This window comes from Archocentrus centrarchus, chromosome 1 (assembly GCF_007364275.1).
Source record: "Archocentrus centrarchus isolate MPI-CPG fArcCen1 chromosome 1, fArcCen1, whole genome shotgun sequence".
Lineage (NCBI taxonomy): Eukaryota > Metazoa > Chordata > Actinopteri > Cichliformes > Cichlidae > Archocentrus > Archocentrus centrarchus.
The window spans coordinates 16,904,259-16,919,992 of record NC_044346.1 but is presented as its reverse complement, the minus strand read 5'-3'; the positions used below and the strand labels follow the sequence as shown (position 1 = coordinate 16,919,992).

The 15,734-nt window shown below is 41.2% G+C and overlaps 1 protein-coding gene across 2 annotated transcripts in view; it reads right to left on the bottom strand.

The window, feature by feature from the left end:
* Positions 1-13,044, bottom strand: part of cxxc4 (CXXC finger 4) — a 32,127-nt gene extending 19,083 nt beyond the window's left edge. Inside the window, exons 1-2 of one of the 2 annotated variants that reach the window (XM_030739270.1) lie at positions 12,715-13,044; positions 9,761-10,699 (exon numbers count right to left, since the gene is read on the bottom strand). In XM_030739270.1, the coding sequence (XP_030595130.1) occupies positions 9,761-10,585 (825 nt within the window). In that variant the 5' untranslated portion in view covers positions 10,586-10,699; positions 12,715-13,044. The remainder of the gene's footprint in view (positions 1-9,760; positions 10,700-12,714) is intronic. The other variant, XM_030739262.1, reaches the window with a different exon arrangement.
* Between the last annotated feature and the right edge of the window lie 2,690 nt (positions 13,045-15,734).

Here is a 15,734-nt window from a genome sequence, read left to right as displayed (position 1 = left end):
GATCGCCAGTCTGTTGTAGGGCTGACACAGACACAACCACTCACACCTATGGCCAATTTAGAATCACCAAATTAACCTTATTAACAAATTAACCTAACCCCACTAACTGCATGTCTTTGGACTGTGGGAGGAAGCTGGTGTGCCCGGAGAGAACCCACACAGACACAGGAAGAACATGAAGACTCCACAGAAAAGCCCCAGCCAGATGGTGGATTCAAACCCAGGACCTTTTTTGCAACAGTGCTAATCACTGCTCCACCATGCTGCCATAGTTATAAATAACAGACTAAATAGAGAAAGGAAAGGTAACAGTAGCTAGAGATCTTATGATACCAGAAACTGTGTAGTTGATACCAATACCAGAAGAACTGCACAATTCTTGATACCCAATATGACATTCACATACATTCATACTCCAACGCAAGATACTGAATTTGGGGTTCAGTATCTTGCCCAAGGATACTTTGGCATGCAGCCCAGAGCAGCCAGAAATCAAACCGCCAACCTTCCGATCAGTAGGTGACCTGCTCTACCTTCTGAGCTACAGCCACCCCATTATAGTTGGTTGACAGGACACAGACTGAAATGTTAGGAAGGCTGCCAAGTAACCTGCTAACCATGAGGTATAACCACAGAAAGGATAAAAGATGGATGTGGCTACTGTGATGTCACACACTGGTTTCTTAAATCCCGTTTTAAAGCCTTGAGATGAGCATTTACGCCAAAACAAGTGACTAACCCCATAAACTCAGCAGGAAAATGTTTACAGAGGTCAAGTCAGAAAGCCCTTTACCCATAGACTTCTATATGACTGTTATCTGCTGGTCTTCAGATAGAATACAGGTTTAAGGCACTTCCACAATGGCTTCATTGTGGAAGTGCCTGGAAGCTACGTCCACATTTTACACTGTGAATGGTATAAGTTTAGTTACATTACATTAGCATTTAAATAACATTAGCCATTGCAAACATTTTAGCCTATGGGACACAGCTGATTTCACAACAGCAATGCCAGCTTTCTCAAACAAAATAGTAACATATATTTCAGGATAACAACGCAAAGTACTTCCATACCCGACTCTTGCCGTTTTTCTTCTTGAGTCAGGAGCTGGACTACCTGCCATCTTCCATATGTAGTGAAGTTTTTCTGTGCTTATGAACATCCTTCTTCTTCTGCATGTAAGGATAGATCTGAAATCTTGTAGGCGTATGCTGCCCCTTGTCAGTTTTGGAAGAATTGCAGCATCGCAATTCAGAATTTTGGTATTGAAAGATAAGTATCAATTAGTATCAGCTCTGGTGACATCCCTAGTAGTAGTACTTCCGCTGTATCGAGATTCACCACTAGGCCAGATGAGAAGAGATTTTGCAAAATAAGCAAGCAGGTGAAATGTCAGGAGGTTTGAGTTACCGTATGTTAACCATGCTGGATAGAAGAAAGGACAAAGGTATTTAAATCTGGGGTCAGGCTACTGAGGAGTTTTTTCCTCCATGGTGGTTTTTATTTTTTTGTACCGGGGTATTGCGGTTAACTGCTTGTGTATTTAAATTGTCTATGACAGTGGTTACCAAAGTGGGGCCCCTTGGTGGGCTGCGAAGGTACTGCACGGGGGCCGCAGTAATAACAGAAATTCAGTTTGAAATTACCGACAAATATGTAAAGTTACATATTTATATAAATTTACTTGTTTATATAAACAGTGAATTAAAAATGGGAATAGGAAGTGGTTATTTTGTGGTATTACTCATTACTCTGTCCTAAATTTACTGCTCTTGTATTGAAGTTTGTGTCCCAGTGGGAAGTGGGTTGGCATTAGCCCTTTACACATGACTGGGCAGCATTAGCAATTTATAACTAATGGCCTGTGTTGTTTATGTTTTTTGAATAAAATTTTCAATGAAATACATCACTTTCTCTCGTATTTTGATTAAAGTGAAGATTTAAGTTTGGGAAAGCCTGATGGGATTTTCCAGTTTTTAAGTGGGTCGCAGCAATCCTGACTCTGGGAATAGCTGGTCTACGATATCATAAAGAGATGATGCAACAGTGTATTTAGAATGACAGCGCAGCATATTCAGAGAGATGATGAACTGATCACATAGAACAAATTACATGGTTAAAGGTTTAAGATGTGAACAGAGCAGATTCACATTTTTTAGGAAACTCAAATCTTCCAAAACACGTGGAGAGTCAGCGGCTTCCTTGTCTTTTATTGTCTCTTTATATTAAAATCCTTTGTCGTAGCTGATGTTTAGTGAAAGCTACAGGATACAGGGATGCATACAAGGTAAGTTTATAAACCCTGACTGAAGTTTGAGCTTTATAAAAAATGAATTCAGTTTTCCTCTATAATACATTTTCATTCAAATTCTAACACAAAATTCTTGAATATTCCTGGATTGCTGGAGCTTTGTGGAAATGGGCGAACTACACAAACTTTAACGCTCCTTTTTTTACAGCACACTTCTCATACACAAATCAGTTGCATGGTGGTGTCTGCGATACCATCTCGGACACATATTACTGAACAAGTTACCCGCTTATTTTTAACTTAGCTGTCTACATTCTATGAGGAGTAAATGTAACTCAAAGAGAGCCTTTATGCTTCAAGGCTAGTTATCTGCATGTTGTGTCTGACTATGCTAACTGGGTTTCAGCCAAAACACAATTAACCTGTATCTCAAAAATATGCCTAAACCCGGATGGTTTTAGAATGCCTTTTTAATACCTGATACCAATACTGATACCGCAGTCTTAAGAATTCCCGCTTTTAAACAACTAATCTGCGAATAATGCATTGTACACTTACAGCTTAATCTAGCCATGTAAACTGTGTAACCAATACATGTATTGTACTTCCCTGTACATTCACTGTTATGCATACAGTTATGCATACCACTGCTTCTTTTATTTAAACTTTTTCACACACAGAACTTTTAGCAGCACATTTGATCAGTCAGCACCACACTAAATTGCACACTTATACAGCAATATGCCCCTTTCTGAAAAATCTGGAGATTTTATACGCAGCTGTTGACATGATTGCATCTGTGATCAGTCGAACAGTGGACAGTGAACTAAATCAACTTTTCAACTTGCCAGTGCTGGTGCTCTTTCAGCCTCATGCTCATACCAGCAGAGGAAAACAAAGTCAGAGGATTGGTTTAGACTACTCTGTCTTTATGCAAAGACCTTCTACAGAAATATTAGGTCTTTATTTTGTCTGCACAGATGCTCTTAGGAAGCTCTTTTGCTTAAATTCCCAGCTTTGACTTTAAAATATTTCAAGGTGCTTAACCCGGATTTAAATTTCAAAAAGGCCAAAGTTAGTAAAAAAAAAAAAAAAAAGCAGCACTGACCAGAACCACACTACTACTGAAATGTATAATGAATGAAATAAAATGAAGAAACCAGTGTAAGACTAGAGGTAAATGATTAAAATGTTTAAATGTAGTGATCTTTTTTCTCAGCAGGTAGCCACTGAGTTAGAACTCCTGTTCCGAGGCCACAACTGATCATTTTCCTGTGTAGTTCACTCTTGTTGTAAGGACAATGTAATAATACAGCTACCTAATACATGTCTGATTTACCCACAAAGGAGTTGGTTAGAGGTATTGGGTAAGAGCTCACTGGAACTGAGGAATAGCATGTCTGATCATTCATTTCACCCACTGAATTAGGGCATTATGCAAAAGAAAAAAAAAAAAAGTCAAGAACTCAGCATCATAATAACACGTTGTTGCTGTGCGCTCACTGAAGTCCCCTGATGCAATTACTGAAGACTTTTCTCTCACACTGTTTCGTACCCGCTCTCAGTAATGACGAGATACCTTTTAACTTCTCAGCCAGAGTCATCATCAATAATGTATTCTCATCTGTTTAAAATTTAAAGTGCCACACATTAACGTCCTCCCGCACCTGCTCTTTCACGCTGTCCACCCTCTGCTGAGCTGCTTTTTTACCCCCATCCCTGTCTCCCTGTCTCTCTCTCGCTCTCCTCTCACTATAATAAAGACAATGACAATGACTTCTCTTTTACCGCTGAACTAGGGATGTTAAATCAAGCAGGGGCAGAGGAGGCGACAGACCACATAATGTAAGGGCATCGTCCGGACGCCTCCAATTACGCTTTGGCCTTAATTGGTGACAGTGGCAGCGGTGATGAATTCTTTAATAGTCCTGTGCAGTAGTGCCTTTCTGTGCACAGCGAAGACCTAAGGAGGACAGCTACTCACTGCAAATGGAAGCTGACAGAAAAACCACATGGCACAACCAATCTTGGGGAAAAAGGGCATGACAATGACTAAGGGGGCCTGTGCTCTTAAGTAGCTGAGGGTAGCTTGCAGGAAAGATGTGTATAATTAAGCGGTCTGCGTTGTGGTTCAGATGGCAAAATCCCATTGTCTTGACAGGAGCTTACTGTTGCCCTTTAGGTTGAGATGCGCAGCAGCGTACGGTCTCATTTTTCCCTTCTTTTTTTTCACCCCCCCCCAGACCTCTGCGACCAAATTAATCTGCAGTTTTAAAGCTTGAATAAATCCAGTAAGTTAGAGATCTGCAGATCTAAAGGCTGTATGTCCCTCAGGCTTTTCTTTCGCTGCTTTCTCTTTTTTCATTCCCTCCTTTCCTTTGCCCATGGAGATTGACTGGAAGCACTCAGTGTTATCTCCAGGGAGGCAAAGGTTGGTGGGAGGGGGTGAAGGCCACAGATTTGTCCTTATCTATTCTGAGCACACCTAAAACAAATTAGACCTGGCTACCATTGCTTATTTGGCTCCTGCACTCTCATTAAGGGGCTGAATCCAAGCTATTTTACTCAAGGTCCTGCTTCCTACCATTTTGGGCCTTGTCTTTTATCACAATAGCAAAGGTTTCCAGGCAGCCATGCCACCTTTTCATCTCACCCATTTCATGTAGTCATATCAACACAGCACAAAGAACAGAAGGAGGGAGGGAGGAAGGGAGAGAGAGAGGGAGAGAGAACATCTCTGTACGCTCGGATTCTGTTTTCCTGCACATGACGATGCTGGCTTTTGACATTTGTTAATTGAAAGAGGAATCTGTTCAGTGGGATTTGGCTTTGTCCTTTTCTGCTTTTTCTGCAGCGTTATGTTGCTATTAAGATAGCAGCCTCTCAGGATGTTGTTATTTCAAGTATATTTCTTTGTCTTTTTTACATTATTAGTGTAAAAAAAAAAAAAGTTTAACCCTTTAAACTCTGTAATGGTAAACAGGCTCCCTTTGTGTTGTTTTAGTTGTAAAAGTGTCATAAAATCCACTTTGAGTATGCGCTTGTGTTCCTTTTTTCAGACTGCTTCTTCTTTCAACATCTGGTCGTTGTTTTGCTTTACAGTTCGCTATAAGTGTGTAATAAGGGATTAATGGGGGGGGGGGGGGGGGGGGGGGGGGGGGTTTACAAGTTTTACCTGAATAAGGCACTCAGAATGTACATGAATAAAATATCTGGAATGTTTAATTTGAACTGTAAACTATAAAAAACTGAACAACAAGAAGTATGTGAACTTTTACCCTGTAGTTTTTGGCCCCTGGTGGAACTCCGAAAAGCAGCTCCTTTCAAGCTGTAGGCAAAGGCCTACACTGCACTGCTGACACTTCCAAGGAGCGCTTGTCTTGCAGACAGTGCACTGCTTCTTTCCCATATCCCCAGTGCCCACAGGGACAGGAAAGTGCCCTTGACTTAGGGCTTATAGGGTTAAGCAAAATAGTTCCTACCAACACACTTCCTGTTTCACAATAAGTCCATGAACTTACACTTTCAACTATAAGGATGTTTCTGTCAAATTATATAACTGCAGAGGGCATTGTTTTAAGACATGCTTGTAGGTATTACATCACTGATTTACAGTCTTTAATAGTGAGAGTTGTTGAAAAACGCATACATTATAAATGCAGTGTCTAAATTATGTAAAATTCAACAGCTGAATTTGTAGCTTAGCTAAAATATCTTGTAGAAACTGGTCAGGGTGCTCATGAGTTGGCTTGGATTATGTCAGTGTCTAGTTGCATGCTATGTATAGTGAAAACTGTGACAACTGAACTGATAAATTATAAAATGTAAGGATAATGTCTAAAGATTTCTCAGGAAAAAACAAAGTGGTTTAAAGCTTCTCTGAGCTACATTCAGTTCACAATTTGAATTGTTTATGAATACATCTGCACTGTCTTGAACAGAATCCCAAATCTTCCTGATAACATTTCCCAATAAACTGAATTTATTTCAATGCCTGCATAAACTAGAACATCCTTAAGCCACTTGTTGGACACAACCTCAGAGAAAAAAATTCCCAAGCATGGGTTCAGGGCCATTTGTGTTCTGATATAAACCTGAAGGGTTAAAAAAATTGGAAAGCAAAACAAAAACAGCTACAAAAATATACATAAATATTTTTCTTATAATAATAGAATATTTTAAGACTTATTTTTTGGCCATTTGCAAGCCTTTATTTGACACCAGGCACCTGCAGCACATTTGGTGTGAATTCCCAGCTTAACTAGGTGAGCTACAGCAGCACCCTGATAACATAATGTTAATTTTGAGACTCTTTCATACTACTCTTAGATGTAGTATAAAACACAACATGTACAGTATCTTCCCTGACAACATTTATAAATGAAAAAAAAAAAAGAAATACAGAAATAAAAGTTAAAGTGAATGCTCACAGGTGAGGTAAACAGAGGTGAAGATAGGGCTTACCCTCATACAAGTATAGCATTTGAAAGTTAATGAAGGACCTTTGAGCCATCTGAGCTATGCAAAGGTAACTGCTCAGGAAATGTTAGGTTAGATGAGATTCCTCTGCCAGACTAATCCATCCTGGAGCCTGAGAGCAGCACAGAGACGGAGCAGGCAGAGAGCAGAATCTGCTGCAGAACAGCACAGCGGTGACAGAGGGCAATTCTCTAGGGCCTTGCATTAGCGCGCTAAATTAAAGGGGGTATTAGATTAAATTGGCTCTCCGATTTCAGGGGTGTGAGTAAAATTCTGATTTGCATTTCCACCGCTGCTTAAGATATAATTAGTTCAGGGTGATTCCCATGTGGAAAACACTGACAGCCAAATCTAACTCGCTGCCAGTAGCTTATCGTCTCTTCCAAGGCAAAAGGTAGACTTGGCTCATGTTCAGCGTGTGCGTTTGTGACTGCGTAGTTAGATGCTAGATGCGAGTGTGTGTTTGCATGCATCGTGTGTGTGTGTGAGTGTGAGAGAGAGAGAGAGAGAGAGAGAGAAAGGAAGAAGAAGAAGAAAAGGTGAGATACAGAGTGTGACTACGTGTTACAACATGTGATGTTGCACGTATTCCGTGCACCATCTGACTCCTCACACTCCTTAATAAAATCCCAATGAACTCTGAGCATCATCAGCAAGGCAAAAAGAGACCCACTCAGCGTTAATGTACATGAAAGTGCACAACTTCACACCTCTAAGATGCCTTTAAATGCAAACCCATTTACACAGCAGAAGGTGTGCCTGTAATTACGGGTGCAGAGTCAAAAATAACAATTACTGCTGGAGAAGTCCACACTATGAATTACTGAACTGAGAGAAAAAGCTTTTAAACCCAAGTTAGGATTTGTTTGGGGGGTTTCACACCCTTGGTAATTCTAACCTTCTTTGCAAATGGATGTTTTCCAAAAGTGCTACCCATGGATTACGAGCTTGGGCCCAGCTTCCTGGACACCTGTTTGGAACACCTGTTAGTACATCATCTATAGAGTCAGCATCAAATGAGCTTCAGATCGACACCTCTGCAATATCCACGTCCAGCCCATAGTAGATAGCCTCCTTAATGGTCCATTTAATTAAACTCTTAAACCTTAATTTTTTTCCCCCTTAACAGTAGAGTCTTCCACACTGTATGACAACTCACCCGTAGAGTATATAAGCTTCAGCAGGCTTTAAGAGAAGCATTCAAACCTGAGACATTTTATTCTGTATGGCTCCACCAAACATTTAAAGCTATTTAAAATGTAGGCCTCAGAAGTCTCTTCCCTATAGAGTCTCTTTGTATTTGTAGTTTCAGTCCTTAAGATCATTTTCTTTATTACCACTGTGAAAATATTTCTACTTGTCTGAAAGCAAATCGTTTTGGTTCATACACACCTACTATTTTTATTATTATTCTTTTTTTAAATGTTGATTTCTCTTCCAAAAAGGCTGAAATCATCTCACTTCACTGGCAGATTCTTTCACCAGTTTTCTAAAACAGAAACTGATTCAGTCTCAGTTACAGAGAAATGGTGACTGTGTAAACATTTCCACTTTATATACAAGTTATTGCAATAAATTTCTAACTTTTTAAAGATGTACCTTGACTAGAATTTAAATAGAAACTTTGATGGTGCGCCTTCACAGCTCGCTTGTAACAACTGATCCGTTTAAGGGATTAAAGTGAGTAAAACAAACCTCTAGATTTCTGTGTCACTGCCCAAGTGGCAAAGCTTTGGAGGCTCAGTACTAGAAAAAATGATTAAAAGGTGCTAATGCTGACAGGCCATGAGCAAATTAATGGAAGATCTCCATGTGGTAAACACAAGTGACATTTATGATGAGAATCATATGACTAAATGATAATATGTTACACCATAGAAAGGCATCGATATTTATGCACAGTCTCAGTTCACTGTGACTTTGGGATTCAACATTGTATTATTGAACTTATGCAAAACATGTGAGCGCCAAACAAGAATCACACAAGCTGATATCTTGACTTCAGTTAACAAAGCATGAATCCATTCATGGCATTTTTCCATAGGTAATATTTCAGAATTAACCTTGTTTTTCTCCCTGTTTAATCTCTTGATTAATGAACAAACGATCTGGCACTCGGGCTGCATTTGGTGGAAGCTCATCCATACCGGATCATGTTAAGTCCAGACCTCAGGGTAAACAGAACCATATCTGCAACTCAACATTCATATTCTGCCTTTGCCCTTGACAGCCAAATGTCATCCGGCAAATAGATCAATTAAAACAAATCTTTAAAAACAATTCTGCCCTGTGTCCTAATGAAGCCTCTTGCTACCTCTCAGTAAAGCCATTGCTTAATATGTTTTTCCCTTTCCTAAGTGGATCAGATTTATTTTATTATTTTTTATGCGTCATGCCCCAAACTGATCCATAATTTCCCCATAATGATGTAAATATAATATAAAATGACTGTATCCCCACCCCCACTGTGACTGTGATATGCACAATCAATTCATACAGGATAAGTGTGAAGGGATCAGTCTGGGTGCTTCATTCCCTTCCACACATAAAACTTGGGGGGGTGTTTTGAGAAACGCCATCAGCAGCTCTGCCATCAGTCTCGCCATCTCTTGGTGGTCGGAGGCTGAGGCTTTGTGGGATATTGATTCTCCCCATCCAGAGACGGTTTCCATAATTGGTTAAAATGACCGGGTGCAGAGAGAGATGGCTCTCTGCTGAAAACCATTTCCCAGCCCTGCTTGGAGCTGAGCCAAGCTCGGGGTTGTTCGGATGCGTTCCAGCCCCAGCCTGACTGGCAGCAATTAGGGGTGTCTGAGCCAAGCTCAGCTTGCGCTCCGCACAAACACCCCTAATTACTGCCAATTAGGCTAGGCGGGTAGGCAGATTTGAGAAACCGGGGGGATGTTCAGGCATGGGTGGGCATGGAAACAATTTTCAAGGGCTTAGAACGTGACTGGATGAAAAGGTTAATGCTTTGGAGTGCAAGGGGATAATAACAAAAGAAGGGGAAGCAGAGCCCCGGTTCTCACCTCCAGCGATGAGCCTGGCTTCTTTTTCAGCTCCTCACATTTCCTAAATTTGCAGATCTGGTGGCCCGTTTTGCGGTTCCGACAACTGCTGCAGACACCACAGTTGATTAGCCGCCTGCAGGGTGCACAGACCCCACACCTTTTCCTTTTCTTCTTTGCTGGGTTTCCACTGGATGCTGAGGAATTATTCTGTGGGCAGTCTGCCAGATTGGCAATTTGAAACGCACTGTCTGTAACGGCTGCTGAGGCTGCGGGGGAGTGAAGGGCTGTCATGACGATGACCCCGGGAGGTAATGAGATGCCCCCTAAAGCCGGAATAGCGGAAAAAGTTCCAACGCGTTCTGGGAGATTCATTATCTCTGCTTCAGCAGCGCCGCATTTCAGCTTGTTCATGCATTCTCCTGCTAAAGGTCTGCAGTGTTCGGGGGATAAGGTAGAGAGGAAATTATTATTTGCCATTTGCAGCGTCTCTGGCGGCACGCCAGGCTTCCCCGGCCTCTGGGAGTCATTTCTATGCATGCTGGTCCTATTAGGGTTTATTGCCGCTGATTTCCTTCCCCAGAGCATGGCGTTATCACAGTTCCAAGGGGACATACCAATTCTAGCACTGGGAAAAATGGGCGTCGTGATACGGGCAATCTTAGCAGTCTGTGGAAATGCCCCATTGGTTTTATAAAAGTTTGCAAAAGACCTGTACCTTTCCATTTCTGCGTTATAATCCAAAAGCTGGCTTAATCCACCATCCTGAAGATTATCCTTTTGTAGGAGAGACACATCTGCATTCTGTCCATTTTCAATGCAAAGCGCATTGTTTATGTTAGACATGGCTGAGGAATGGTTGTCGGTGTTTAGGAGAAGAGGGTGAGGTTACAGCGGCCTTTGTCAAAGTGAAGATGGTTACGAACAACGAGTTACCATCCTGGTTTGTCTCCTCCAGTGCTAAAAGCGAGAAAAAAAAAACCAAACAAAAAAAGAGAAACAAACAAGAAGAAAACAACAATTACACATGAAAGAGACAAATGCTTTCATTCTAATCAGCTTCCACTTCTCAATTTCAACTTTTCTCCGAAAAGAAAAGCTGAACATGTGAAGAATTCTCTGGCACAATGTTTATGCTTTCTTTTTTTTTTTTAAGTCAGTATAATCACAAAAAGTCAGAGCTGATCTTCATCTAGTGACAATAACGTGACAGCTGTGACAGACCAACATGTTATTATTATAATTGAGTGGAAAAATTTGCATGTTTTTTTTGTTTTAAAGGCTGCACTTTCAACATTTAAAAAAAAAAGATCTCTTGCCAGGGTATTCTTACATATTTTCAAGAAAATTCAATCAGCTACTTCACAGAACAAACACAAACATCTGGATACACAACAGTGCGTTTAATCAAAACATGAAAATTTATTATTTAATCTGAACTAATATTTTGTAGAAGTTAGAAGACACCCTCATGTCATGAAGACATGCACATTTTTAAAAAAAAAAATTTCATTCCTGCAGTAGGTTCTTAAAAGTAATCTCTCTTAAATGGGAGGATTTACACAGTTAAATATTTTAAAATCTCTTGATTTTTTCTGTAGTAAAAGTGATTTGCAAAGCTGGCCCATCCCTGTAAACAAGACTCTGACCAGCCTCAGCAGCAAGTGGTATTCATTCATGGCCAGCTCTATTACATTTACTCAGTGACAGCGCTCAGTGATAGCCACTGGTGAATTTACAACCAGATCATGGACCAGACCAACTACAGTGTCAGCTGCCTCAGGATGGGACATGCGCATGTGTGTGTCCATGTGTGTGGAGGTGTACATGTGCTCGTGTGGGGGGTGCTCCATTTCCTCTCTCTCTCTCCCCCAGTCTGTCTGGATTTGGTTTCCACAGATAAAAGCCCATTAGACACATCTCCCCCTACTTCCATTACCTTTTTCTGGGCTTTCTCTCTTAATTGCCAAAGCTGATCCATTGCTGGAACACTAAAGCATTTCAAATCACTTCCATGGTGCTACTGAGCAGCTGTCTTGAAAAGAATGAATTATAAATATACACACAGAGCAAGTGCTATCAGACTGGGTGGCGTTATTAAAGTCCTCAATATACTAAAGTATATTCAAACGTGCCCAAACAGTCAAGCATTTGCCCTGTTAACTTGAGATCAAATTATCCAGATAATAAAATCTAAATACTGTCATGAAGTTTTTTTTTTCTTCTTTCCAACAAGTCTTGAGGTCTCAGTGCTCTACACTTTTAATTTTCATGGAGCAAATGTGAGAAGAAGACTTCTATCCATCATACCTTCCAGATCTGGAAGTTCAATGTCAGTGTGGCGTCTGAAACAACCACCAGCCACCCGTAAACAAAACCTCCTTGGCTTAATGATCAGCCCTCCTCAGGGTCATTATTACTTAATCAATTCACCCCTGGAGCGAAATACGCAGCCCAAAGGCAATCAAGTCACGGACATTGATTTTCAGCCTGTAAACAAAGTTTAGAGAGACAGAAATGTTCAATACTCGAAGCTGGAGAGACACAGAGAGAGGAGGGAGAGGAGAAAGAGAGACAGAGAAAGGTGGAGAGTGCGAAAAGGAGACCGAGGAAAGAAAAGTATTTAAAAAAAAAAAAAGAAAGAAAGAAGAAGAAGCCACGTCCGGTGATCAGCCGCTGTACCTCTGCCGCACAACGATGCCATTAATTACACTCAGTCTGGTCTGTGCTAGACATCCAGATCAAAGGTCATGCATAGATAATCCGAAGAGGGGAGTGCGGTGCAACAGTGCAAATAAAAGCCCATAAAAATAATCTGACATTGCCCGGATCACTTGGCAGCCACACGGACACAAATGGGGACAGCAAAACGGGGGGTGAAACGCATGCAACCGGACGCCAAAATAAGGATGGACACACACTCGAAGCGAGAGCGAAAGCTACAGAGAGAGGGGGAGAGGGAGAGAGAGCATCACCTACCAGGATCCTGTTGAGAAGAGCTCCCAAGATGCTACCAGCCTGCGACCATGTAACGGCACATTACTGCGAAGGGATACGCGGGGGGGAAATAATGCAAAGACGCGAGAAGACGCACAGACATAGGCTGCCGGAGGAGAGCAGGGCGACTGTGTGTGTGTTCAGCGCGCTCAAAACAAAAGGATCATTTTTATCGACTTTCTTGACACGCTGGAAGAAAAAAAAAAGGTTGAAAAGTGCATAAATAAGCCAAAAGGTGTCGGAGAAAACGAGGAGGGGGGGGGGCGGAAATCGCAGAGGTGGTTAGGTGTTTCCTCTCCTCTTGATCCGGAGGCTGTATTGTGTGTCTGCCTGGTCTCAGTTCAGCCCGTGTCTCCTGTCGCTGTGTGTGGCTGATTGGTGCTGAGGTGAGGAAGCAGGGATGTGGACACCTACTGATCATTGGCTGGAAATTACTATAGAAACACTCGGGAGGTGGGAGGGATGGATGGCTCAGGGCGCCCTACAGGGAGAAAATATCTACGGGAAATATCTGCGCTTTGAACCCTTACAGTGGCCTCTTTCACCCCTTTGTGACAAAAATATATTTTTTAATATATTTCTTTAATGACGAGAGATTTGGCGAGGAGGAAGAGGGGGGTTGCGCGTGTTTTAATAAGGGTTGAGGAAACTTGTCAAATTAATTTGAATGGAGCTGAGCTGTGATTAAGATAAAATGCCCCCCCCCCCCCGCCCGTCCGTCCAGCGACAGCCATAATTACCAAGACTTCCAGGATTCAGCACGTTATGAATCCCGCCTGCTGGCCAACCATGCCTATATGCCTATGGTTCCCACTGTCAACAGGAGCTCGCGTGGCACACTTACACCACGAGTGTCAATGTGTGGCACTCTGCCTGTCCGGTCACGCTGATGCTTGGGTTACGATTAAATTATGACTCCAAATGGTTCCGCTTACACGGGACCTTAATCTTTGTAACCCCATTTTTGGTTTAACATTTTAGAGGGGGAAAAAAAAAGGCTTTGCTACGTGCTGGCAGGTTTTTCTCCAAATACAAAACTTTTAAACAAAACAGCAGGTGAATAAAATTTATTTTTATTAAGGTCATCAAAACTCATTACAACCTCGGTGCCACTTATTAAATGAGGCACTGTTATGGTCTTGAAAGTGGTAACTAATGTCAGCATTAATGGTGAAAATGTAGTTTACTGAAGATGTGAGGTAAATAATAGATTGAGGCAACTTTTTAATGGAACTACATCCATTTATTGACAGCATGGTATTTGAAACCCCTTTATTAATGACATGTTTATATTTGGAGCTTAAGAGTTGGTGCCTTCTTAGACTCCTATAAGAAATCAAGCAGCTGTTAACAGTTTTCCAGCCTGATTTCCCACAACTTTTCAACCCAGATTCATTGTTATGATTGTCATAATCTATATTGAGTATTTCTTAATGATTAATTCATCACTGGGGCTTCAACTTACCTTTTTATTTTTTTTTTAATTATTCTCTTAAGTTGTAAGATATTTCCTGATTTAGTAATCAGAGACTGAGATGACAGCGTCCATTTACTTGTTTTTGTTTGACCAACAACTCACATCCCAAAGATATTCAATTTACAGTTGTTGAGTAAGCAAATCTTCATACTCAAGTCAAAAATGGAAACTCAAACCTGCAAGTCTCTTGTGTGTTTGTTGATATGATGCATTACCACAGCTGCTACCAGCTGATTTTCTGTCAATCAGTAAGCCGATCAATCATTTCAACTCCACTGCAAAATGGCATTATGTCGCAGAGGAATACACAGCCCCTGCATTGCTTCTACTTTTAAAGCACGCTTATGTGTGAGTAAACACGGTGACAGCTGCACTGACACATTTCTAAGCCATAATCTTCCAGGTGAGCTGTGTGGCACAGGCCTATGGGCTGCTAAAGGCGACGCTTTGATGACTGTATTTAGAGCTGGCAATAGAGAGGACGAGGAAGAAGCAAAAACTTCTATGATTAAGGTTGTACAATTTTATGTAAACATCTTTTAAACTTTGTTTAGAAGTGATATTTGGGTTATAAAAATATTTTTTCAGACTCAAACATAATTCTTTAAGAGTGCTAATCAGCCATATGCAAAAAGGTAAAGAGGAGTGTTTGCCTGCAGTTTAATGGTGAAATGCACTGACTATAAGCATAAACGTACCCCTCACAGTTTTACTGATGTAGTTTGATGATGTAAGAACAGATCTGGGTGTAAACCTGTTCTTTCTTAGTCTTTTTGTATTTGACACGCCTCTCCGCCTATAAAAGGCCTGATTTTACAAACCTTTAACCCTTAATGCTGAAGATCTGAAAGATTAATCTGATGTGGACCAACATGTACTCCTGATGAACTTGGCATCATGAATGCTAAAAGCTGGGATAAATGGGATGGAGGAGGGATGAATCGATCTGGCGCTGAAATGACAGCTGACGGCAGCAGAGAGACTGTTTTTAGAAAATCTGACAGCAGTAAAATTACTGGCTTCCAGTCAGAGGTTAAGGCAAAATTTGACTTAACCTCTGACTGGTTAGAGTGCACTTAACTGAGGAAAGTGCGCTGTCAGCGAGCTGATGTGATGAGTTAGGGGAAAGAAGACAGAGAATGTAAATAAAGAGCATAAGCAAGAGACAGTCTACCTCACAGCACTGTATTAACCTCAATGCATCCCAGCAGTGTGTAGTAGCAGTGGTGCATGGGCATGTTTAGGAAAATTGGTAGGTGTATCAACAAAAGTGTTGATGTGTGTGTTTAAGTGAGTGTGAGTGCGTATGTGGTTCGGAAGTCAGTGATTGGTCTATTTGAGTTTGGAGTAGTGAAGTTTAGCATCAGCAGTCTCTTAGCACACCTCACACTCCGCTGTCACCTCTAAGCTGTGGATGCTTTATATCAGGACCAAAATCCTCCATTATGTTCACCTTTTTCTCCATAAATCAATTGAAAAACAAACCTTAGGCCCCTGTGTTTGCTGTGTTGTTTATTATCA